The sequence below is a fragment of the Apteryx rowi genome, unplaced genomic scaffold (genome assembly GCF_003343035.1).
Source record: "Apteryx rowi isolate R43461 unplaced genomic scaffold, aptRow1 scaffold_71, whole genome shotgun sequence".
NCBI lineage: Eukaryota > Metazoa > Chordata > Aves > Apterygiformes > Apterygidae > Apteryx > Apteryx rowi.
The window spans coordinates 1,497,660-1,522,929 of NW_020450994.1; the positions used below are offsets into that span (position 1 = coordinate 1,497,660).

The window sequence follows — 25,270 nt, forward strand, 5'->3', positions numbered from 1 at the left end:
CAGGAGGTTTGCTTTAAGTCCTTCTTTTCTTCAGGCTAAGCAGGCAGATTTAACAGCAGCAGGGAATACTGATCTCCCTGAGCCGTAGCCTGAATTCTGAGGACATCTAGTGGTGTCAGACCTGCCCACTGCAGGAACCGGTCTGCAGGGCTGGTGGCCTCCTGCTCTGCACCACTGCAGTTTGGCCAAGTTCTGCAACGCTGCCTCTGACCTCTGTCGTTGGAAGAAAGGGGGATAATTGCATCCCCTCTGGCATTTTCGCCTGAGAAGTTATCTGTGAAGCTATGCTATATTTTCCCTGGTTTCTTTTTTTCTGATCTTCCCATATCCACTTTACTGCAAAAATAAAAACGATGATTTGAACACACAGGAGGAGTAGCACTCTTCAGCTGAGGTGATCCTGAGTTCACCTTTGCCAGTCCTGAGTATTTAGAAGTCATGAGATTGGCTCAGAAATTATAAATATTTAAATAAATTGTGGATTTCTATTTGCCTTCTGTTTTCAGAAGCTTTAGAGTTCAAATACATTGAGCTCTTCGTATCAACAGGGCTAAATATGTATTTTTTGTTGTTAAAAGGCTGATTTCTCCGGTAAGTTCACAAGTCTAGAAGTTAGAGCTTTAAGAAAAGCACGCAGTATCCCAAGATGCCAAATAAATATGCGAGATTTGTTAATGCTGTGAAAATTCTAATCCCAGCAAGGCTAACAGATGGTTAAAAGACCTTCAGGAAGACCTACTTACTACTCTCTGATTAAGCTTTGCTACTTCTGAAGCGGGAATATAACTTCTGCCACACCTTTTTGAGAAAGAACAAGACTCAATTAGCTGCAATTCAAAAAGGACTTTGATCAAGCCAATGATGTGTACTATATGTTAAGCATTGTAATTAACTATTTCATGATGGCATATTTTTCAGTGAGCCATTGATCTGATATTCCACCCTGGGGAGAAGCGGTCAACATGAAGCAGAAATTGATATCATCAGTTCAAATTACTTTGTTACTTTCTCTGACTACAGTGTGTCTGTCTGGTAAGTAAAACACTTCACAAAATGTTTGTTTTCCTTAAAACATTTTCTTTAGGAAAGTCTGAGGCTTTACCCAATCTGTCCTGAACATCGCTGGAGCCTGTACAAATTTTAATTACTTTTTTTTTTTATAAATTTCTGTATGAAGATTTTGAAAATGGTTTGAATCCTCTTTTCTTTTTATAGTATTAATTTAATGCTAATGTGGTGCTGATGAAAGGCACTCACTCCGTCCCTGTCACCTTCTTGGGAATTAGCATCATATGTATAGTAACACTATTAGAGATACGTTATGGAACTTTACTGAAGTAAAGTTAAGCTTAGGTTGAAAAGCCATATGCCTTTCATGTCAAAATGTAGGTAATTTATGGTCTGTGTTCTAAGCAGTTGATGACAAGTGGTCTTAACAGGAAATATTCTTAAATATATTGGGATTATTAGGCAATATTCAAATAATTAATGAATACATTCAGGTTGCCAATACCAAAATATTCCATCCAGCCCATTGAATCTTTCTTCTTCTAATTTTTATTACCTGTAATTTACCCCAAATATGAGATATTTTTAGAGTTGTGCAAATAATGGAATTTTGGTTCTGTTGAAAAACTGAAGGTGAAATTTAGCTCTAAGATGACCAGAAGTTAAATATTTTGAATATTTTAGGAAAAAACAAACAGCCATATATTTACTTACAAGATTTTAAATTTAATTTAGAGATTACTGAATTTACTACTGAGTTGAAAGTTCATTTGAAAAATAAAAAATATTACTAGTCATTTATAAGCTTGAAATAAAATATATTTACTTCTCTGAAATTTTTGACCATTCTCCAGGCAGATTTATTTACCAAATTCAGTCCATAGTTTCAAATAATTTTATTTTCCTCAAAAATACATTTCTTGTCAAATTCACCATTTAGGAAAAAAAAAAAAACCATTGTCCAACTCTGATATAACTAGGTGGATTTCTGTACTTCCCTAGGTCAATCATTTCCTGGAAAACCTAAGATAATAAGATGTCGTTCTCTAGAAAAGGAAACCTTTTCTTGCTGGTGGGAGCCTGGTTCAGATGGAGGACTTCCTACCAATTACACCCTGTTCTACAGCAAGGACAGGTAAAAAGAATAATTATTCTGTAAGTTATCAAGTGATGATTATGACAGAATGAGGGAATGATCACATTAATGTATGAAATCTATTTTTATGGATATTATATCTCATGATGCCATGTTAAACCATGATGCCCATGTTAAACCTCAGGTAACCAAAAAGGGCTATATGACATGAATGGCTTTCCCTTGGTGAAAGAAATGTGACTACTACAAGTACCAAACTTTCAAACAGATTGTTCATAATGAAACTTGTCTGAGGTAAAATTTCCCTGGTCTAAACACATACTGGGAAAGATGCAATTTCTCCACCTTATGAGGCACGCAGTTTTTATCTAGTGGCCCGGGGAGATCAGGGCGCAGCAAGGGCCAGCTGCTCCCTACGGGACAGGAGATGGGCGCCCCGGGAGCTCCCCATGGCCCCAGGGCAGGGCCTTGCAGCCAGGGCCTGTGCCACCGCCCTGCCGGGGAGCTTTTCCACTGCCACGCACAGCAAGCCCGTGGCTGGAGAAACCAGAGGCAGAAAAATCTTTGCTTCCCCTCCTAGATTTGTAGCCAACCTAGTGGTGCACAAAACGGAGTAATATCAGATGCGAGTACTGCGTCTCAGACTTACTGTTTTCCACAAATCTGTGACACCCTCATACTGTTTACAGATAAAAGCTGTATGTGTTGAGCTACTTTGCTTAACCTGTGTTTCTTTGCATAACTGCCTTTTTCTTCCTGAAAAAAAGAGGTCTCAGAACAGGTCCAAGTAAGCAGGGGAGCTCAGAGATTCCATTTCTTTGAGTAAATCTGGTGAAGTTCAGGATAGATATGGTAAAGCCTCAGACTTCCCTGCTTTAATTAAATAAACTTTGAATTATTCAGTATTAATTGATCAGGAAAGATGCAGCTTTTAATGAAGTTACCACAGTCAACAGTGGTCTGAAATAGATCATGCTTCCTTTATCCATAGTGGGCACGTCTGTGGAGCTTTTACTTTATGAAAATTCAAATGTTTCAATCTCAGTCAGAATAAAACTTTTTATAAGCATTTTAAGTCATACCTTTCACAGCCCAGAACAGTCCTGCTCTCTGAATAGATGCTTATCACTTTTTATTAAATCTGCTGAACAGCAGACATTGCCAGGCTACACAGATCTGGGCCATAGTTTCCAGACAGTTTTGTCCTCGTTCACAAAGCGAAGATGGGAGTAAGGCCCAAAAGGAGCATCAAATACAAGATCTACAGATTAGGATTGTATCCAACAGAAATGAGATAAGAAGGGTAACTAAGAGACATTGTTATTAGTGGTGCACAGAGCATAAAAATGGACAAATGTCCCTGAACCATCTCAGCTGGTGCTTTGGGTTTATGCAGTTCTTCACACCTATGATAGGCTCTGAGTATATCACTCAGTTCAGCTTCGATTGAGTACAAAACAATCCCTCTCCTAAAAAAGTCCCAGACTCATGTAAAGGTAAGAGGTAAGAGACCATGAATTATTAAAAAAAAAAAATTAATGAGACAGTTGTGATGATGATCATATGAAAAAGAAGGTAAATCAACATCTCGCTGAAAAAACGTTCCTCTGCCATAGGGCCATCAAGTTACTTTCCACTGTAAAGAAGGTATGTAAAGAAGGTATTTAGCAACCTTCCTTCTTTAGCCAAAGTGAATGTGCTTAATTTGCCTTTTAACTTGCTTTTAAACATTTTTTAAAATTGCCTTGTACTGTCTCTGGAAGTTTCTCTTTCCATTCTTTTGTTAACATATTCCTATGTATAGAAAAGCAATGAACAGCTTTTGACCTGAACAATTGCTACTGAGAAATAGCTTATGATTCAATAAAGCATTTAGGCTAATACCATTTGATACTCACTGAAATGTTTCCCAGAGATGGGATTACGTACATGTTTAAAGTTAAACATTTTAAAGTACTTTGCTGAACCTAGGCCATTACTAAAAAATTATCTGCTTTGCTTCATTTCCTGAACTTTTAACTTATAAAATTATTTTATTTCAGTGAAGAAAAAATCTATGAATGTCCAGACTACAGAACATCAGGTCCCAATTCTTGCTACTTTGATAAAAAACACACCAACTACCGGACAACATATAATATCACTGTAATGGCAACAAATGAAATTGGAAGTAACAGCTCAGATCCTCAGTATGTGGATGTGACTTGCATAGGTAAAAAGGGAAGAATGAAATGGAAAAAAAAAACTAGTTGGGGATATATCTGTTTTTTAATCCCAGAACGACTAGTGTTGAAAGATTTCTTTCCTTATTATGTGAAACTTGTTATGGAGGAGTGTTTATCTACAGATGATCTAAAATACATATCTGTAATTTATGTGAAAACTGTATTTTAAATTAATCAGTTATACATTTTATTGTCATTTAAATTTTGGCTGAAAAATTGGCTCCAATTATTAGTTATCTCCAGTTTTTCCATTAGACTTGATGACAGTTTTGTAGGTTCCTAGCAGTACAGATTATAAAACTTTCAAATTAGGTTAAGTTACCTGTATGTCCCAGACCAAATTTTCCAAATGTGAACATCTTTCTGGCTGCTGTCATTGCAATCTTTGGAGGATTAAAATAACTGCCAAAGTGCTGTGCATTATTTTCATAATATTTCTTATTCCTAACTCCATTCTGCTTTCTGCATATACATATTCGATGTATTATAATGATAAAGGTAGTCATTCTTTTTAGCTAAGAAATACCTGACATTTTTATTTTCTAAGAGTGGCCTAATGAAAGTATGACTTGTATTCCTTAGCCTGACAAGTTCAGAGTAGTCTAAAATCTTCTGATAGTCTGGTAAATCAGTACCAGTTAAACACTATTAAAGAGAAAGGAAAAGAAGCCTATTGTATCGTTCCCTTACAGGAATGCAGAATGATCTGAAATTAATGTGATTAAATACAAAGCCATAAAGGAGGTACCTTTTCTGAAAGAAAATTAAAATACTAATTTCTTTTATACAGTTCAGCCAGATTCTCCTGTGGACCTCTCTCTAGAAACAAAAACAGCTGCTGGTGTAACATACCTTTGGGCAAAATGGTCTCCACCTCCATTAGCTGATGTCAGCTCTAATTGGCATGTATATCACTATGAGTTACGATTAAAACCTGAGGAAGAGGAAGAATGGGAGGTAAGGAAACAAAAATATTTCTTGCGTAAGTTGTCTTTTAAGTTAGTTCTCTTGTCTGAATTTAATTTATTGGTATTATACATATTATAGTTTCTAAGAGGATAGCAAAATTAATGTATCCAAATCTCTTTAAGGAAAGAAGAGTACTTTAGTGGTTTATAGTGACAGTGAAATTCTAGGTGTTTGCATAACTGTCATAAGAATGTCATATGCTAAAAGAAAAACTGTTTAGCCTGCTGATAGAGTTTTAATTGTAATTGTTATCATTAATGTGTCTCTTGCTGAGTGTCACAGTGAAAAATTGCTCAGTTCACATAGTTTAAACCAAATCAGGGTCAAAGCAGTTTACTGATTCATTAATAGCATGTAACTAATAAACCATAGATTGCTCTATGTAATTAATGAACAATCAATGAACTATACAGTCAGGATCAGTATCAACAATACAAGAGATTAGTCACGATACTTGACACTTACAAAGCATTAATAGACACCTACAGAAGTCTAAACACTTTTCTATAACTGATCCCAAGAAGATGTAAGCACATAAACAAGCATACACCCCTGTTCTGGGAGTGCAAGTTCCCCTGCTTGTTCCCCTCCTCTGCAGGACACATGGCTACTTTAACTTAATGTGAACCCATGCCATTCCCTACAATTTGCTAAACCACACACCAGTGAGAAAGCACCCCACAAGGGCACATATGCACACCCAAGGTGTGTGGAGCACAGTTACGCCCAGCGTCAGACAGGAAGGCTGCTCTGTCTGGCATGGGTGGAAGTCATGGTGCTAACAGAGCAACTTCTGGTAGCGTCAAACCAGCTTTCAGCTACTTCTTGTTCCCATTCCATGGTTTCCACCCACTTTTACAAATTGTCATGCTTCTTTAATAGTGCTTTTCAGGCTGACTCTTTTCCTTTCAAAAGTTTCTCAGTAATTCCCTATTTTGTTTTATTTTGTTTAACTGGGCTGATACTCATCATCCTCTCTTATAAGATCAGTTGGGGCAACTCCCCCTGTCAGAACCCCCCTATCACAACACTCTCTACATTCATGTTCCCAGCTATTGCCATTTTGCCAGAAGCGGACCACAGCACTCTCACAGCTGAGATACCAGAATAAAATATAATTCTTAAGGCCATATTCACATGGCCTCAATGCTACCTAAATTGCTGGTGCCTAATCAATGGAGAAAGCTATGTGTCTTTAGACTTCTGAAGAGTAATTCAAGGGGCCTATGTACGAAACTTAATAGTAAGCCCTAAAACCAGCCACTGGGAAGCATCACACAGAGGGATTATCTGTGAGTTGTTCCTTGCATCATGGACTTGATGGAATACTAATTTATGGGAAGTCTAAAATAAATTACACATTATAAAGTAGCAGAATCTCAGGGTCACTAAAGTGAGTATTTCCATTAAGTCAGTCACTACCTTTACTTCTTTGTAATTAACACTTTATAAAATCTCCGACCAAAACACTTCAGAAGTCAAAGACCCTTTGATATGGATATGACATGCCTCTATGATTTATTCATTATTATGCCCCAATTCTTTATTATTTCTACAGTCTGTTTTCTTTTCCAGACAATATCTGTTGGAGTGCAGACACAGTACAAGGTGATGAGGTTAAATGCTGGGTTGAAGTATGTTGTTCAGGTCCGTTGCATGCTAGACTGTGGAGAATGGAGTGAATGGAGCCCAGAAAGACAAATTCAGATCCCCAGTGGTGAGTGAATGATTATTGTTCTGTTAATTTTGTATAAAGTCTAACTAGCTCAGTTTTGTGAAAGGTGCCTAAATGGCAGCCCTTAAAACCAGATTCCTCACCCAGATATGGCATAGTGCTGGAGAAACAGCTTCAGTGCAATTTACCATTTTTGGAGTGTAATTGCATATTTAATCTTGTTGATCCACTCAGTCCTTGGCCTCTTTGCTGAAATTGGCTATAACGAACAGGCTGGGATTTACTAGGAAGTCACTTCTGATGCAGACGTGTCTGCATAGCTTTTTGGTCCTGTCTGTCCGTTTAAACATCTTGCTGATTTCATCTGTAAGAAGGTATCAGGTAATGGCACTTGTATAAGTCATTCATTTGTTCATTGGTAACTGAACTGAAGTGACCACCATGTCTGTTAGGGCATATCACTGCAGCCACTATCACATGGGAATAATTATCTGTGTTCTCTTGGTTTTGAGTGGACACATTAAATAGGGATGACCTTGTGTCTTTTTATCAGACACTGTAGTCAGGTTGTCTCAAATCTTCTCCTTCTTCCGTCATTAACTGTATTATTTATTATTTGACATGAAGATTGCTGAAATATTGTTAATAGAGAAATATTTAAATGTCCCATTTTCAGATCTGCCTTAGGCAATTAGAAGTTTGGAAAAATCAATGGCACTATTCTAAATAGTGGAAAATATATATTATTAATGTAATAAGACCATATTTTGCCACAAATACGCATCTGCAACAGTTTCGATCACATCAGAGTTTTGACCAGCATCATCCTAGTCAAAACTTAAGTGCTTTCTTCCCTCTACCATATTCTAAATGTTTTGCTTGAGTCTGTAATATCATCAGGAATCCAAATTGGTAATAAGAAATTGCTTGGCAGCAATCAGGCAAGTAGCCTAGGTACTGAGCATAATGTCACTGAAAGGAAATATGAGAATTTCATTTTTATATCTTAGGAGTCAGCTTAGCATCATCAGGTACCGCCAAAGAGATTACTGGCAAGGACATAAACACATGGGAAACCCTTAATTTTGTCTTCATTTTTTTCCTTCAAAGTCAAAACAAGCAACAGCATACTTTTGAAATAATGAGAAGCATCTTGAAACATATTTTTTAAAAGAAAAATGGTTTATGTAGAAGATAGATTGAATAGCAGAGTATATTTTAAATCATTTTATGGAACCTACTGTGACAGTGTATGAGCATCCCATATCAGCTTTGTGAGGCAAAGAGCCACAGATGGGAAACTGGAACATAGTCCCTTGGCAGACTTGCAGTGGAAAAGGATTTTGAATCCAGGTCAAAGTAGGAGGCTGCTGCCCTAAACACTGAACCATCCTTGCCTTCCTATGCTAATACTGAAGCAAAATCTTTTTTTTTCTGTGCTCTACTTGACAGTGTTTTATAAATTCAGGGTCTAAACTTACTAATTATTTCATTTCTGTATTTCTTGCAGGACAGTCACCTCCTGAAAAGCCTACAATAATAAAATGTCGTTCTCCAGAAAAGGAAACATTTACTTGTTGGTGGAAACCTGGTTCAGATGGAGGACATCCTACTAACTATACTTTGCTCTACAGCAAAGAAGGGTAATAAGATGTGTATAATTATTCAGTGTTTTATCAGAAGGACCTGGAAAATCAAGCCTAATTGGTTTTGCATTTAAGAGATGCCTTTTTCCACTTGCTCATTCATCATAGACAATTATCAGAGAAGAGAAAATAGCTTCAGGCTTTTGTGCAAGTGACATTTGCTGGAATAGCAACAACATATTTAAGGTTGAAATGGGATCTCTTTTTAATGTCAGGTTTTTCAAACTGCCATTAATTCTTCTGGTGTGGATAGACTTCCTTGAAAGTTGTCATGAAGCATTAACCGTGTCATACTGTTTGTGATACAAGTATACAGTCCTGTAGCTCCTTGACTACACAGCCCAAGACACAAGGCTTTTCAAAAGGACCAGATATTAAAATTTTCATCTTCTGATAATGCTTTTTTGCACAGGTATTCATAGGCCATGAATGCTTCACTGCTTCTGTGGCAATCTAGTGCCTCGAACTTAAGTCAAGTGCCTAATATTCATTTTTAAGCAGAAGTCAATATTTTGGGAGATACTGTGAAGTGAACTAGTTTTGGTTCATCCCAGCACTGCTCTGCCTTGGACTGACCTAACTGGATGCTGAACTGTAGAAAAAGATGGACCCTAGTCCGTGGAAAAAGATAGACACTGGCGCAGCCAGACAGGGCAGAGCATGAGGCCCACATCCATACCTTTCTGTTCTGTTATTCTGCTTCTCAGAGAAACCTGGAAACACGTATAACAGGCTCAACAGGTGCAAATTAGACAGAAAATAGATTTTTTTTTGGAGGAAAAGGTGATGAAAAAACAAAATAGACTGCAAGTCTATGATGTGGGCAGAATTAACATAAGCTTGAAATGAACACTGGAAATACTCAGTTTTTAATAGATGAGTTAGAAGACTTTGGCGATCACTTTCTACTTGCTCTTTGGACCATGTAAGGACTATGCAGTGGAGAATGGCATTTGGGAAAGTGAGAGTTACAGTTCGCTAGCCTGCTGCTGCATCTACAGCAGCTAAAACACTCCAGACTTGGTAGTTTTTATCCTGGGGGGGATGATGCTTACTACAGTCTCTGGAATTGCCCAGTGACTCTTTAGTCTGAAAGCAGTTTTCTAATGTTCTTCATATTGCCCAGTGCAAAGAATCTGATCCAGCCCTAAATAATACTGAACTACTAGTAATCAAAGTCAGGTGTTGTACTCTGTATGTATCCTCATCTCTGTGATTCTTTCATTTCAGAGAAGAACAAATTTATGAATGTCCAGATTACAGAACTGGAGGCCCCAATTCCTGCTACTTTGATAAAAAACACACCTCTTTCTGGACTATATACAATATGACTGTAAGGGCAACTAACAAAATGGGAAGTAACAGCTCTGATCCTCACTACGTGGATGTGACTTACATAGGTAAGAGATGAATAAAGGTTTTTAAGTGGAACCTAACTCATTCAAAATTATGAGTTTTGACACCTAGAATTTTAAATCCAGCTCTTCTCATATACAATATTATATCCAAGTTAAAAACATATAAGAACAAATAAGATCTCATCTGCTGTAATGATAAATCAATATTTATCCTTTTAGCATTTTATTTTCAAAGGAAGCCTAAAAATGCTAAAAGCTTAAAAAATTCATTCAGATAACCACGTAATAGTTTTGCGTATTTCTTTCAGTCAAGAAATATCATCCACCTAAAATCCCTTTCCAGTGTACCAGCAACTGAAATCAAATTGATCTTTTAACTAATAAGACTTAAATTACTTAAATTTGATTACCTAAAAATACTTCTCTGAAATTTGCTTTTCCCTCAGACCGAAGAGACGCTAAATCAGTGCTCTTTCTAGCACAGTATATTGATAATCTCTTTTCTCAGACTTTTTCCACAGAGTGACTGGGCAAGTATTTAGTTTTTTTCTAAGGGATAGCAACATTTTTACTGATAACCAGTTTGTTATCAATGGTGTGTCTACAGAGAGCCTAGTAATTGAAGAAGTGCTCCTGGAGAAAAGGCTTAACATTTTACCTCCATGCCATGATTACTTACTTGTTGAAACTTCACATAAGACAGTGGAAAATAATACATGCACTATATCCAGGTACTTTAGTACTCTGAACTGAGGTAGCTGCAACCCTGACTGTGGCTGAAAGCTGAATTCCATTTTATTTTATTTTTGAAGTAAAGATGGAGCTTTAATATTGCTGTTGTGTTTTATTTTTAAATATACCCTATGTATGTAGGGATTATGCTGGTGTGTTTTCTGAATATAAAAGATGAGGGAAAAGGTTTTATCAACTAAATCTCTGTTTTCAGCATTCCTAAATGTATATGCTTACTTTGATAACATTATGATATAACAGAACCTTCGTAACACAGCAGTAAATATGTTAACTTTGTTTCTGTTAACTTTGAAACATAGTTGTAGGGAAGAGCAACAATAAATGATAATGGTGGAAAAATAATTTCTGGTTATAAACATTTAATGCAAATCTCAATATGAACTCAACTTATTTACTGTTCTTCAGCTACCTCAAATTCATACATCCATGCTACTTTATCAGGAAATTCTTGATTCCTGTATCCCAGCACCAGTTCTATGTTACTAGACAGGTGGCAACTCGCCACTCGCACTATTTTATACCTCTTCCTAAGATGCAAGGAAAAGTCTTGCAGACTCTTAGTGTCAGTTCTCTTATTTTAACAGTACAGCCAGATCCTCCTGTGAATGTAACTCTAGAATTAAAAAAGCCGACCAACAGAAAACCATATCTGGTCCTGACATGGTTTCCACCCCCGCTGGCTGATGTCAGATCTGGATGGCTTACCCTTGAGTATGAGTTGCGACTAAAGCCTGAAGAAGGAGAGGAATGGGAGGTAAGAAAACTGCAGATTTTTGCTAGATGATGTTTTCTGATCAATTAGATTTTGTCAGCTAGGTTCCATGCCTGAATGTGATGAAGTGGGCACATATAACAGTTCAGTCTTTTTCAAAAGCTCTGCTTTTGTGATCTATGGCTTTCTACTGAGAAGACTGTGGTATCTCAGATTCTGTTGTGTAATAGAAGGTGGTAAAATATTTGGTTTTAGTTGTGATAATTCTGTATTAATCACATTGGTATATAGTTTAATTTGTTAATTCTCATTTTGTCAGGGTTTTTTTGATAATCTGTTTCTCAACCACAAGCGCTTCTTAGATAACAGAAAGCTCAATAACATCATGTAAAATGATTTACATTTGTACAAAGAACCATTAGGTGACAGTTGTCCTGGCCACATAAAAATACCTGTCTATGCCCAGCATGTACAACTCAGATAAATGGGTTGCAAATTAAAGACTCCAGCTATTGGCATTGGGCAGCATCCCTTTCTTGTCTGCTGCAGTACTTCCCAGACATCTCTGTATCTTCTTCCTTCCTGCTACCACTGCAATTTCCAGCTCCCTGGTCATTGCAAGGTCCACTGTTTCCTTCCCTGTGCAGTTTCACCAACTTCCACATTCCTTGTTTGCTCTCTGCATTTTCTTCACCAGTCTGTTTCCTGCCTCCTTCTCCTCCTCTCACTATTGCATTCCCACCACTACTGCAGTTCCTCCCACTTGCCATATGCTCATGATGTGTTGTTATACTAGTTTCATTTGCAGAGTATAACAGGGCTCAATATCATTCCCACTGCATTATGTAAGAATGCTGAACCATAGAAATAAAATAGATGTACCGTTATTCTGTGCCATATAACAATCCTTATGAAGCTATCCAGATCCATCCTATATTCCCAACTTGGTTATCAAGACTTTAAATTAGCTATGATTTTCATAGCAAAATGTCTTAATTTTATATGGATTTTATGATTTTTAATTTATTTTCAGACTATTTTTGTTGGACAGCAAACGCAATATAAAATGTTTAGTTTAAATCCAGGAAAGAAGTACATTGTACAGATTCACTGCAAACCAGACCACCATGGATCATGGAGTGAATGGAGCTCAGAAAAGTATATTCAGATCCCCAGTGGTGAGTGGCCAAGCATCCTTTCAATAACAGTGTAACAATGAAGTTCATGTGATATTTTTGTTAGCTGTCCAGAGCAGCCATGAAGATTGCCATCCCATAGTTTCCCTAAGACAGGTAAGAACATCATTGCTAAGGTAACTGAATTCTCAGCTTCCTTACACCATACTCAGTTAGCTCTCCCCTTCATTACTTTTAGGAGTTAAGAAGGTGAATCAATTTCCTTACCTATTTAAACCCCATCCTTTCTCTTTATTGCCTCATTTGTTCTCACAATGGTAGTTTTTAATGAACAGAATACTGGCAATTGCATTAAAAGTACTACATAGACAGCAAATAATCATTATCTTCAGACTAACAGCTCTGGATTACTGTCTATCTATCTGGAATGAATTCAAACTGAACACCTGAATATAAAAAGCATGATGTTACAACAGAAATCCTTAAAACCATCTAGTCGTAGATCATTTTACCTATCATTTGATTAATTATATGATACGTGTTTGATAATGAAAAGACTATAGCATTGACATAAGTAGATCTGAACCCAATAGCTGTAACTGACCAAGACAAAATTTCCCTCTTCATGCATTTTTATATCATTTTTCCCAGACATAGTTTATTTCCTGCACAATACCATTAATAAAAAGCATATTAATTATCAGATCAGTCTATGCTAGGAATGGCTGCTAGATTCAATACCCCATTTGGCAGTTTAGACCCATTTTTAAAATAAAAGCCATTTCAGACTTTTTTTACATACTTACTGTGTAAATGTTAGGCATGTGTCCTTAAATAACTCTGGTTGTTTCCCAGACTTTAGAGTAAAAGATATGATTGTGTGGATCATCGTGGGTGTCTTATCATCTCTCATATGTTTAATCATGAGCTGGACAATGGTTTTAAAAGGGTACAGGTAAGTCATCAATTTCATGACAGTATAGAGTTGAAAATCTCAGCAAACTTGTTAAAACAGGCTTGTAACATTTGATTTAATTTCCTATAGTTTTTGTGTTGTTTTACCAACTATAAATTAGAGGAATTTGACTTCAAATTCTCAACTGATAAAGAGATATGCATGTTCTTTTGGAAAACCAGGTTAAAAACAAAAATTTTCAATTGGTAAAGACACACCTCTATCAGATCTGAGCATCCTGGTTAGTCCTGTAAGCATTCAGCAAACATTATCATCTGAAGTATCCCTACTTCTGTAGAAAACACTTTTGCTTTTTAGCTTGGTTTCTTAAGGGAAACAAGGTTTACACTATGAGATTGTCTTTCTGCCCATCTGTCAATTCCCTGAATAATTTATTAAATCATTGACTAATTTCAGTCAAATCTGAAAGAGGAAGATGTCTCAAAGCTTATTACTTTTGCACAAGTTTTGCAAAAATTACTGGATGAGTAGAGGAGAGAGAGAGAAACCACTGAAGGAAAAGCCAGCCAAAGTCATTCATTGTAAATCCAGTTTAGCAGCTGTCAGCTGACAGTCAAGCATGTCTGTAGAGGTCTGCTAGTCCTCCTGCACTGTGCAGTAGACAGCTATGTCTTGACCAGGGAGGAAGTTACAGTGGTTTCAGAAGATTGGAGGTTAAGGGAGAAAGGACAGTAAAAGAATATTAGCAGTGTTACTTTTCCAGTTTAATAATAATTACTTTTGTGCTGTTCTCTTCCTTCTAAATACATCTAAGGATAACTTATAACCTATACCTGGATCTGTAAGTTATCCAGCTTGAGAAGGTAAACAGGAAACAGGTCCACTAGGGACATATCAGATACAGAGAAGTGGTTGAAAATTCAGTCACATTCAGGGAAAATGGGAGAACAAACAGAGAGATAGGGCCTGTCCTTTTACATTATGTGTTTGATCTGTTTCTTTTAGAATGATAGCCTTTATCCTACCACCAGTTCCAGGACCAAAGATAAAAGGCATAGATACACATCTGTTGGAGGTGAGTACCCCTGATAATAACAAAAGAATTCACCATTACATACTTTTCCAAATTCTGTACTAGCAAAATCAATTACCATAATTAAGTACAATATAGCTTTAATTAATTTAATTAATGTTAAAAATAAACAAAACTTTCAGTATGATATTGTGGAACATATAGGCAGAGTCTTTAAACTAGTGCCTTGCACTAGTGATAGGCAGGGGTTTGAGAACAGGGTTTGGCACAACAGTTGTTCCCTGGGACACCACAAGAGCCAGTGCCTATGTGATCTTCCCAATAGTTCTTACAGAAAAGCTCTCTACAATCTCGTCATGCTGAGGAGACAGGACATGGCTGGGCTATCATTCTCCTCCATTCCCTTCTTGCCAAACCCATGAGACCCTAACCTGCCCTGAAGTTCCCAGGTCCTTACATTTAGGAACATGAATTCTGGGATTTTGTCTTCCCACTTAGAGAACTGAGGTAAAGTTCTTCCACTATTTTCTCAGCAGTAGAGATTCAGTTTAGGTCTAATGATACAACAATTTAAGTAATTGCATATTAACTATGTAAATTGTTCACAGTTGTTCTAGTCATATGTAAACCTTAAGGTTAGCAGTGAACAAAGTATCAGTGTCGTATTTATTATGCCCTTAGACAGGGAAGTCTGAAGAATTATTGAGTGCTCTTGGTTGCCATGGTTTCCCTCCAACATCAGACTGTGAGGAACTACTGATAGAATATCTGGAGGTGGAGGACAGAGAGGATCAGCAACTTATGCGAGGTCATAACAATGGTCATCCCAGTAAAAACACGCAAATGACTTCCAAGGAAACAGACAGTGACTCAGGGAGAGGGAGCTGTGACAGCCCTTCTCTGCTTTCTGAGAAGTGCAGGGAGTCCCGCACCCTTCCATCAAAACTTCCAACACAAGATGTAAGAGATGTTCATGAAAATAATGCAGGAAAAGGGGGTTGGGAAACTCCGGGTATGGCTTCAGAAGAGAAAGCGCTCCCTTTTAACACTGCAGGTACCAAATCATCCACGTGGCCTGCAGCTCAGTTACCAGAAATGGATATTATTCATCCTTCTACATTTGCCTATCACAGTACTGTAGATGCACATAAGATAACACTAAGTACCACAAATGTGAATGTTGCACCAGTTTTGGTGGGAAATGAAGAAAAACATCAGTCACGATATTCTACCACTGAAACTCTCTGTGAAGAAAACTTGAAAAAGCAACAAGAGATGGAGAATATGCATTCCAAAAATGACCAAAGCACAATACAGGTCAAGCAAAACAGACTCAATGAAAAGTCATCTTTTTTGAATGCTAAACTAATGGATTATGTAGAAGTTCACAAAGTTAGACAGAATGAGGAGCCAGCAGTATTACTGAAACATAAAGAAGATAGTGGAAAAATTGAAAAATACACAGTTCCAGGAAACAGCAAAGAATATACAAAGGTCTCAACAGTTGTGGACCACAATATTCTAGTATTAATGCCAGATTCAAGAGTCCAGCACACACCTGTGTCTCAAGAACCTGCAAAGGAAACGTCTCAGAACCTTCAGCAAGGTCAAGTTGAGAAAAATATGAGCTACTGTCTGACAGCTCCAAATGAGTGCAGAAGAGAGGCTAGTGGATCAGAGTACATGGACCCATCTTCCTTTATGCCCTCCTTTAAATAACTGAAAGTTTGATTATTCTTCATCAGGTAACGCTACAGAATGAGTTAAATACAATCAATATAATAAAGCTAAGCTCTGTGGTTTAAGATTATGCTACTACATCATAATTGTAGCTTACACCTTCTCCTAGCTGACAAGTCTTTGATTTACATATTGATTCTGTTAATAGTTGTGTACAGTAAAAGAAAAACACACAGCAAAGAGTTCCTTAAAAAACCTAGCCTCCTATGTGTATTATAGAGAGAATAAAATAAACTATGGGTTGATATAATGATAATCATGGAAGTAAACCTTAGATCATTAACATAGGCTTCTGAAAAAGGGAAAGAAGAAATGGATATTATGTGCCGTGAAAAACTACATTGTAAACAAATTATTCAGCTTCTGAGATCTTCTATTATTTGTTTAAACCTAGGGGAATATTTCTGATTCAACAAAGATGAAAATTGTTAAGAGTCAGTCAGTATACCATGGTTGTCAGTTCCTAACCAGAGCAGTTCCTAAACCAGATAAATCACTACAAAATAATGTTCTGATATACAATGTGTTTTTCTCAATGCATTCTGACACTAGATTGTTTTCTTTATATTTTTTCTCAATCCTAAAAAAACCCCCTCTTATATATGAAAAAATCATATATAAAACAAAATATATTCAACTAATTATAGTAAAATAATAAATCATTCTAAATATATTTTGCTTTCAGTGTGACAGATAACTTCACATCCCATTCATATCCTACTCCAATCAAACCAAATATGAAAAAATAGCAAGACACTATTTGATATACTGCCTTACTGTATATAATATACAATTCTACTTTAGTACAATCCCATGTGTTTAACAATGTATTTTTAAAGGCTATTTTTCTATTACCAAAAAAAGCAAAATAAAACATTTTTAATTTCTCAATGTTATTTAGCTACTTAACAACTCTTCTGTTTCCTTCTGCTGCAACAGAAGTAAGGGGTAAAGCTGCCATTTCTATATGAAACATAAGATTGAACTTTATAGTAATTAAGATTAAGTAATTTTTAATCTATATTTCTAATATTCTGCAGATATATTACTATTTGAATTGTAAATTATTTATTCCACATGTTTTTTACTAGCTGTTATTACAAAATTATAACAGAATCCAGGTTTTGAGAGCACAGCATCTTTCCCACAGAACTTGTAGCCTGATGCCACTCCTGAATGGAATGGTGTTCTCCTCCAGCCTAAGACAATGTCTGGGCTTTTCTCTGAGCCTGAAAGGAAAGTCTGAAGTCAGATTTTTCAAACTGAACTACTAAAATGAATATCAGAATGCAGCCTCAAAAGTCTGATATATGAGGCATAAAGTCAGAGTCAGTGCTCTGCTGAAATGGTGACGGGAATGAAAAAAAGGAGTCCATGTGCTTGGGTTGAACAGCTGCCCCCAGAACAGCACTGGGAACAATAAGGATTCCTCTTACCACATGTGACTGAAGGCAGAATCAAAATGATGGTTAGCAATGGCTGTGAACTTTCTGTAGCCCTTCCTTCTTCAAAGAAAAGTTTAATTTACTCCAGGAAGGAGTGACCAAGTGATGATTCATTAAAACTGGGTCAAGCATTTTGTCAATACCACTGGCTTCAGGGGAATTTGGAAACATAAGGGAAGCGAAATTGTATTGGGCATGTGATGGAAAGTGTATTTACCATAGATGAGCTCCATTCTCTTTCTTGTCTTTCCTAAACAGCTTCACATTTCTCCAACTTTTTATTATATGCACTGAGTCAGCCTTCCTGGAATATCAGGTAACCTGCTGGAGAGCCAGTCAAAACAGACTTTCAGATTTTGAAAGTCCCAGAAGGCCACATCTAATTTGGCATATAGATTTCTCACATTATACCTTCATGCCATGGAACTGCCAAGTACAGATCAGTCTAGCTGTTTGGCCCTTTCACTGGCAGAACTTTAGAACTTAACTAATTATCTGTGAGTATATAAACATATGTGTTAATATATATTGTAACATTCACTTTAGGAATCAAATTAAGGGTCTGTGGCCTCTCTACAGGCAGTAAGTATGTTGCCCACTTCTAGAGGGCAATCAGAGCAATCTGGATGCTCTGCTGAATGTACAGGGAGGGATCATAGATTCTTAATTCAGCCACTTAATTTAAATACCTGAAGACATGAATTGGCTACTCTGGAGAGCAGCTTAACATTTTGCTTAGTTAATGGTACCAGGACAATTTTATTGTAGCATTTGTAGTATATCTTCTAGATTTTCTAGAGATGCTAAAATACTGCAAAGAAACTATCAAGTTATCGGTCAAAACTGGGATGTTTTGCAGGGCAGCCGTTTGTTTGTGTGCATGTATGCAAGCTGATAATACACTGTCTGATTTTCTCTGACAGTACTTCATTTACAGTTTGGTTTCCTGACTGAATCTGGTAGACCTGGTTCGGATCAGACACATTCCTTTTCTTTACACAGATAGCCGTATCTGAGCCAAGCAGTTGTTTTCTACTCCTGACCATGTCCATGAGGACATGCGGCTGCAGGCCTTTTGTGTCCCTCTGGTGATGCACAGAGGCGGTAGAATCTTGTCAACCTACAACCTAAAGATTTTACTTATGCAGTGGATTTCTTAGGTTAATACACAGGCAGCTAGTACAGATGTTATAAACCAAAGAAAGCACCAGGTAAGGTGTCAGCAGCAGGCTGTTGCTGTCATACTGGTTACTTTGGACCAGCGGCAGCCAGGCACAATTTTTAGCAGATGTGAATTGCATGATTATCCTGCCTAACTTTAGGTATCTATATGTGTATCAGGTTTCTAAGTTTTTATTGTAGACTGTGGAGCCTAGAGCATGATTCATCTGACCAAATGCAAGAGTCTACTTTAGGAAGAGATGATTCACACTCTAGTCTCCATTGACTGTATTTAAAGTTTGTCTCTCCTAGCTTGCTCTAATCAGGGGCTGAGATTCTCTAGCCCAAGAATCAGAATTTCAGTCATGTTTACTAAAACATTTTCTGTGTTGACGTTGCTTAAATGAAAGAATATGGGCCGTATTAATATTCTGGAGTATGTCCGATTGTGTTCCAGCCATTGGATCCCAGGAATATTGTTAACTTTAAGACCTTGAGTTTATAAAACACAAAAGATCAGATTTTCAAAAGACCTGTAGTTTACATGCTCATGCAAAGTCCAAGTTGCCACAAGAAAAAAAATCAGTATTGTTGCCTGAAAAGCCAGGATTGTGAGATGATATTGAAAAGAAGGTCCCTCCAGTAATCCACACAGAAAGAGAACTGAGTAGAAGAGTTTCTATGCCTTGCTATAAATTGGTGCTGAAGCTATGAAAGAACGGTAGCCTAAATCACCTTGTCAGGCATAGATTCTCTTCCACCTCTGCAAGTGAATGTCTCATGATGTCAAATCATTGTGGCTTTCTGTGAAAAAACAGAAATTCAGCCGGAGTGCAAAAGGTACATTTGCTGGTTGCTTAGAATTAGCTCAGCCTGTTGAGGGATTTGCTGTATAAATATAATCTGAACATATTTTTCATAAACATATTTCATACTTCAAGTTGAACAAATGTGCAGTGTGATTATTTTTCCTTTGGATGTGCTTTTATTTTCCAAAATCAGTGGGAATAATGCCTTCTGAAACTGGTCTGAACAGTACTTTTGCACATCAAAAAGAGAATAAACTAGTGTTCTGTAAAATCAGGATAATCTTCAGCTGAGTATATTGGCCTTTGGATGTTTGAGTACTTCATTTTTTGTTTGCAATATTGTTTTTGTTTACAGCCCTTTAAGGAGTTGCTTTTTATTATGATATAGAAGAGATTTTGTAGCAGTTGTACAGACTGGATTGTTGTGAAGTTACAATACACGAGTGGGGAATAACAGGCTCCTGAAACTTCCCTGCATACACAGGACAATGATTTATGTCACAGAATTTACCCCAGGAACAGAGATCAGCCCTCAGGCCTTTGCCCCACTGGATAAATTTCTTACTTGAAAAACTTTTCAAAAAGTTTGTATGATGTCTTTAATGTCAAATCTGTATATGTGTCACTTAAAGTGTAAATTGCCTTTTAGTAGCATAAAAGCCCTACAAGGAAGCATAAAGGCTCTTCAGAAGTAACTCATTTTATAAAATTCATAAAATTGAATATGTATATTTTTACTTAATTATCTTTCCTTTGGATTCAGAAATTACTAACAGCTTTTCTTCATATTGAGAAATACAACTCCTCATTATTTTCAATTTTCTCATTAGACTTTTTTCTTTAGCAAAGACATATTTGATATAATGTTTTGGTATTTTCAGTGTAATGTTCCTGACTTTTAAATAAATATTTGTTGAACTGGGACATGTGCTGCCAAAACTTATTGTCACATAAAATTACAGGCTTGAAGAATGGTCCTTGTGATATTATATAACTACAAAGCATTATTTAATAAAAATGTAGTAAACCGACCTTTATAATACTAATAAGAGGATATATTTGTTTATGGAACAAACTGAAAAACAAATATGTAATGATAATTGATTTATGAATTCTGTGGTATGTTTTATGTGTTTATCTTTAGATGGCTGGAAAATCTACAGTTGCTTTAAATGTCACTTAAGTATTTAATATGTAGTAACAGCAAGTATCAAAAATGAATATGCAGTATTTGTGATATCTGAAGCACTGTGTATGTGGAATTCACATCATGAAGCCTGTAAATGTATCTGATAATTTTTCATTAACTGTAAACAACTTGAAAGTGTTGTGCAAGGAAACCAAAGTCATCTAAGACAGTCAGTGAATATAAAAAATCTTCTACAAAGCCATAAACACACATGAAATGAAAATGTATCATGAGACCAGGCACCATATTTTTAAAGAATTGCTACCTCAGATTTTTTTTGCTCCCTTTAAAAAGGCAAACAGAAGCATTTTACTTTGTATGTCAAATTACTATACCAAGATTAAAAACAACTTATAATTTGTAATGTTCAATTTGTTTTTGTTAAATAACAGTTTGTTATGGAACCATCACTTGGGTTGCACTAGTACTATTAGGATGGGATACTAGAGATGCGTAGCAAGGTGAGATGTTTATGTATAAAAGGAAACAAAGGAATTTCCCTCTTCTATGGAAAGCCATACTGATCAGCTTGGCAGACACAATTTTCCTAATGCATCAGTCCCTTTCCTGGACTGACAAGTTATTTGGGAGCTGCCTGTGTGCCCAGCCCACTTGGACTGAATAAGCTGAGTTCTCACATAGGCTCTGACTCCAGATCTGACAAATCACAAACTCTGCATTTGTCAACATTTGCTATCCAGGAAGAGGTTTTGAGTTCCTGAGAAGTAAATCTTCAAACTGCCCCTAAATGAGTGAAAATGGAGACTAGCCCAAATTTCAACCATCTCAAACCCTCCTACTAAAACCAGACCACTGACTTCCTTCAGACTCCAGTTGAGGTGGGCATGGGAGGATGGACTGAATTACACTGAACTGGAATAATCTTGTGGCCCTGCCTTGAAAACTCTTTTGAAGCAATTACAGGAATGCCTTCATCTTTTCTGTGTATGTCATGCAGGAGATTAAAGATAAATGAAATACAGAAATACATAATGAATGGGAATAGAAAGAGAGCTTAATGATGGGAAGCGGGGCATGGTGGGAGCATGTGGCAGAACAGAAAGGGAGTATAGTCACAGTGAACACTGTAGGATGGTACACAGGTAAATAAATTGGAGGAATCAGAAGTGGTGAGCATGCATATTGACTGCAACTGAGAAGCGAGGGAGGGAGAACAGCAAATGGAGGCAGAAGAAGTCAAATGTAAGAGGACATTGGAAGAGATTAAGAAATAATAAAACTGAGAGGAGAGATAGATCAGATTGTGGGCAAAAAGAATGGAAGAGAAAGAAATAGACTTTTAGCTCAAAAGTGGGAATATCCACAGTTACCTGAGATAGTCCACAAAAATAACAAGGCCTTATTAAATGCCAACCAGCTGGCAAGATGCTGAAATCAGCTACTGGAAATCAGCTGTTATATAAGAGCTGGAAAAAATCCTATACATGAGAGCTGGTCATTCCATTTTTATGAATTACAGGGTTTCCTTCCAAGTATCTGATATTGGCCACTGGCAAACAGAATACTTGAAGAGCTTAGATACTTCATCTGATCTGTTGTTGCATTTCCTATGTGCTTAAGAAATAAATCAACAGGAATAGTGTGGCCAAACTGTTTTTAAAAGCAACCTTCAATTTTTCAGACACAGATTTATAGATGAGGCTTTTTTCTCCATTTGCACTGTCTCACAGATATGCCTATCATCAGTCTCAAGCATTTTTCTGTTTATTAAAGGTAATGATCTATGAGTCGCAAGAGGCAACGGCCCTTGGGGACTCCAGTAAAATGGCCTCTTGACGTTTCTAGGCATTGTTTAGTCTGTATCAGTGACAATACAACAATTAATATTTTTCTTAATCAGAAAGTCCCTGTCTTGGTGATAAATCTTGAGAGTTACCAAGTCAGGCATAAAATACATTTTCTCCCGTTTAAGCTAAGTTTTTAAGAGAAAATACCGTATCTCTTAAAGTCATTCAAAACATACCTAAACTAGTTGTGTGGCCTCTTCCAACCCGTCATGTGTTAAAAAGCTGAGCAAGACAGTGGTGCATAGACAAGCTAGAAATAAGGAAGAATTACATCTCCCTCTCTTATTTTTGGAAGGATTAATGTCCTGTTCTACTTTGTGATGCTGCTTGTCTTGGACTTTGTCTTTATTTGACTTTTTTTTTCTTGACAATGCTGCTTCTGGGTCTATTTTTGTGAGCTGCTGAGTACCTTCACCTCATTTTGACAACAATAAGAATGGAAAGATTTCACTTAATTTCCAGCAAAGATTCTGTAATCATCAGTTTTACAGTCTATAACACTGAGCAGATTTTTAGAGGATGCTGAAAATCCTTGTAGAAATCACTTGTAGAAAGTATCCCTTAAGTATTTCAGGAAATGGTACATGTCTAGGAATAGGCAGATTTTTCTATATAACTTATATGTGGAAATACAATGATGTTAAACTGTATTTTTTAATATTCATAATGCTGTAGACTACTCTTAATTCTCATCCACCTGTCCTTTGTTCCAAAAGGAAGAGGAAACTATTGCTCAGATACACTCAGATGGGAGCTCCTGGGCCGCTTTGCTATTTTTCATTTTTCATCTTAGAAAGTAATTTTTTCATTCTGTTTACAAATACCATTCTTCTTCTGTAATAACAGAACCATCAGTTCCATGTATGCATTATATTGCTCAGAGATACTCAACACTATCTGGGCTTCTATCTGTATATTGTGCTTCATGTATTTTTTTGAGTCAATGTGTAAAATATAGCAATACTGGGGGTGCTGGTCTGAATAAGCACTGCCCAGAAAAAATGTCAGCAGTACTTAACAAGATGTATTTGTTCACATTTCTGGCATGCTGATAAGTGCAGGGGAAAGTCTCTGGAACTTCCTTGCCTGAATTCTACTTTATGCATAATATCAACAGGTCTCTTTAAGAAGCATTTATAAATTACATTGCATGTTCTGAATAACATGCACAATAAACAATGTACTTTCCAAGACAGAAAGAGATGGTCCAATATTTAAAGCAAAATTCTTTCCATTTGTGTAAACCACCCCATTCCTAGCCTTGCAATAAAAGCCAGGTATTTTTTCCATTGCAATTTCAGAACTTGTATGTGATCTGGAACATCCAGGTTATTGTAGTGTCATTACTGTAGCAACAGAATGACTTGAAGCACAATTATTCTATGAATCAAATCTAAATGTTTTGTAAATTTCTAAAATTTAAAAAATTATAGAAAGTAGGTCATTTAGTATACAGTACCTACATTGGTTGGAGAATACTGGTATAAAAATAGCTGCTCAGGAATTCTTCATTGTTTCTAAGTGTATTGAAGGACAATGCTTTAAAGTGTATGTATTTTTTAAGTTCTTAATATTGAAAATGCTGGCTTTAAAAAAACCTGTTAGTAATTTCACTTGTAAGGTCAATATTGTCACTGAAGTCTGTAGCTTTCTGATAGACTTTTCAATCTTTTGTCATTGTAAAAACTCTTTGCAATGGTGTTTGCATTTCAATTTAATAAAACAGTTCTTGAATAAATTTTAGATAATCTTCTAGCTTTCATCATGGAATTTATCAGTTCCCATATATAATGTGTAACAAGCAAGAAAAGCCAGGCATCCAGCACAGTTCATAGGATGGGCTCCCACTATCCTGCCCATGGAAGGCCCAGTGCCAGAGGCATTTAATCCACCTCATATGCACCGAGCAATTGATCTGATGTGCAGTAGGCTTCCAATTTGCAGGTATACTGAGAACACAACGTGAAGTCCTCTGTACATACAAAGCTGGGTATGACAGAAGGAGCTTTGCTCCCCGACTTCTTGGAGGAGCTGGTTAGAAAGGTTGGTTTACTGCTGCTCACATTTCTTTTCACTCCTAGGACATAGTCTGTAGGGCATGAACAGGCAATATATTCACATGATCCAAACATTTGGGGGGGAGGGCTAAGCTGGAGAGAAGTGTCAGCAATGCTATTACCTACATTCAGTCTTCTAGGTTTCATGGAAAGCACATGGCTAATGCAGATAGCTCATTCACTAGGTCACATCTTTTTTATATATATTCATACTTCTTTATGGCTCTTTGTTTTGAAGTAAATGATCGCTGAAATTCAGGCACTGCCAGTTATCAAAAGTAAAGCTTGATAGAAAAAGTTTGAGAACCTGGGAATCCTAAGGTATGTAAGCGCTACGCTGGTTATTAGAAAGGACAAGTATCTGACTCATTGCAGCAAGAGCAGGAGTGTTTCCAGTGAAACTGAGGCTACCCTGCAGGGTAGGTGAAGTAGGCAGTCTTCTACCTTTGGAATAGTTAGAGACAATGAAATAACTGTGAAATATTTTTCACCGGCAATTTTGTCTCTTGTTACACTAATTATCATTCTAGGTGA

General features: G+C 36.8%; 1 protein-coding gene across 5 annotated transcripts; it reads left to right on the forward strand.

Moving 5' to 3' along the window:
• Window positions 1-926: 926 nt before the first annotated feature.
• Window positions 927-18,253, forward strand: PRLR (prolactin receptor). 5 transcript variants are annotated; one of them, XM_026087195.1, is made up of 13 exons: window positions 958-1,032; window positions 2,011-2,143; window positions 4,147-4,316; window positions 5,120-5,286; window positions 6,874-7,015; window positions 8,484-8,616; window positions 9,850-10,019; window positions 11,315-11,484; window positions 12,476-12,620; window positions 13,434-13,533; window positions 14,500-14,569; window positions 15,209-16,272; window positions 17,971-18,253. In XM_026087195.1, the coding sequence occupies exons 1-12, from the start codon at window positions 963-965 to the stop codon at window positions 16,244-16,246; spliced, it is 2,508 nt and encodes an 835-aa protein (XP_025942980.1). In that variant the 5' UTR covers window positions 958-962; the 3' UTR covers window positions 16,247-16,272; window positions 17,971-18,253. The 5 variants fall into 5 exon arrangements, with proteins under 5 accessions (XP_025942982.1, XP_025942980.1, XP_025942979.1 ...); XM_026087197.1 differs by lacking the exon at window positions 17,971-18,253 and having other exon boundaries at window positions 927-1,036; window positions 15,209-16,549; XM_026087194.1 differs by lacking the exon at window positions 17,971-18,253 and having other exon boundaries at window positions 15,209-16,549.
• Window positions 18,254-25,270: the final 7,017 nt, after the last annotated feature.

What these genes read in the sequence shown, in the direction of transcription:
- PRLR (XM_026087195.1), top strand. Translation starts at nt 963, where the DNA reads ATGAAGCAGAAATTGATATCATCAGTTCAAATTACTTTGTTACTTTCT. An exon ending in CTGTTCTACAGCAAGGACAG is followed by an intron (nt 2,144 to 4,146) that starts GTAAAAAGAATA and finishes ATTTTATTTCAG; the next exon opens with TGAAGAAAAAATCTATGAAT. An exon ending in AAGAAGGAGAGGAATGGGAG is followed by an intron (nt 11,485 to 12,475) that starts GTAAGAAAACTG and finishes ATTTATTTTCAG; the next exon opens with ACTATTTTTGTTGGACAGCA.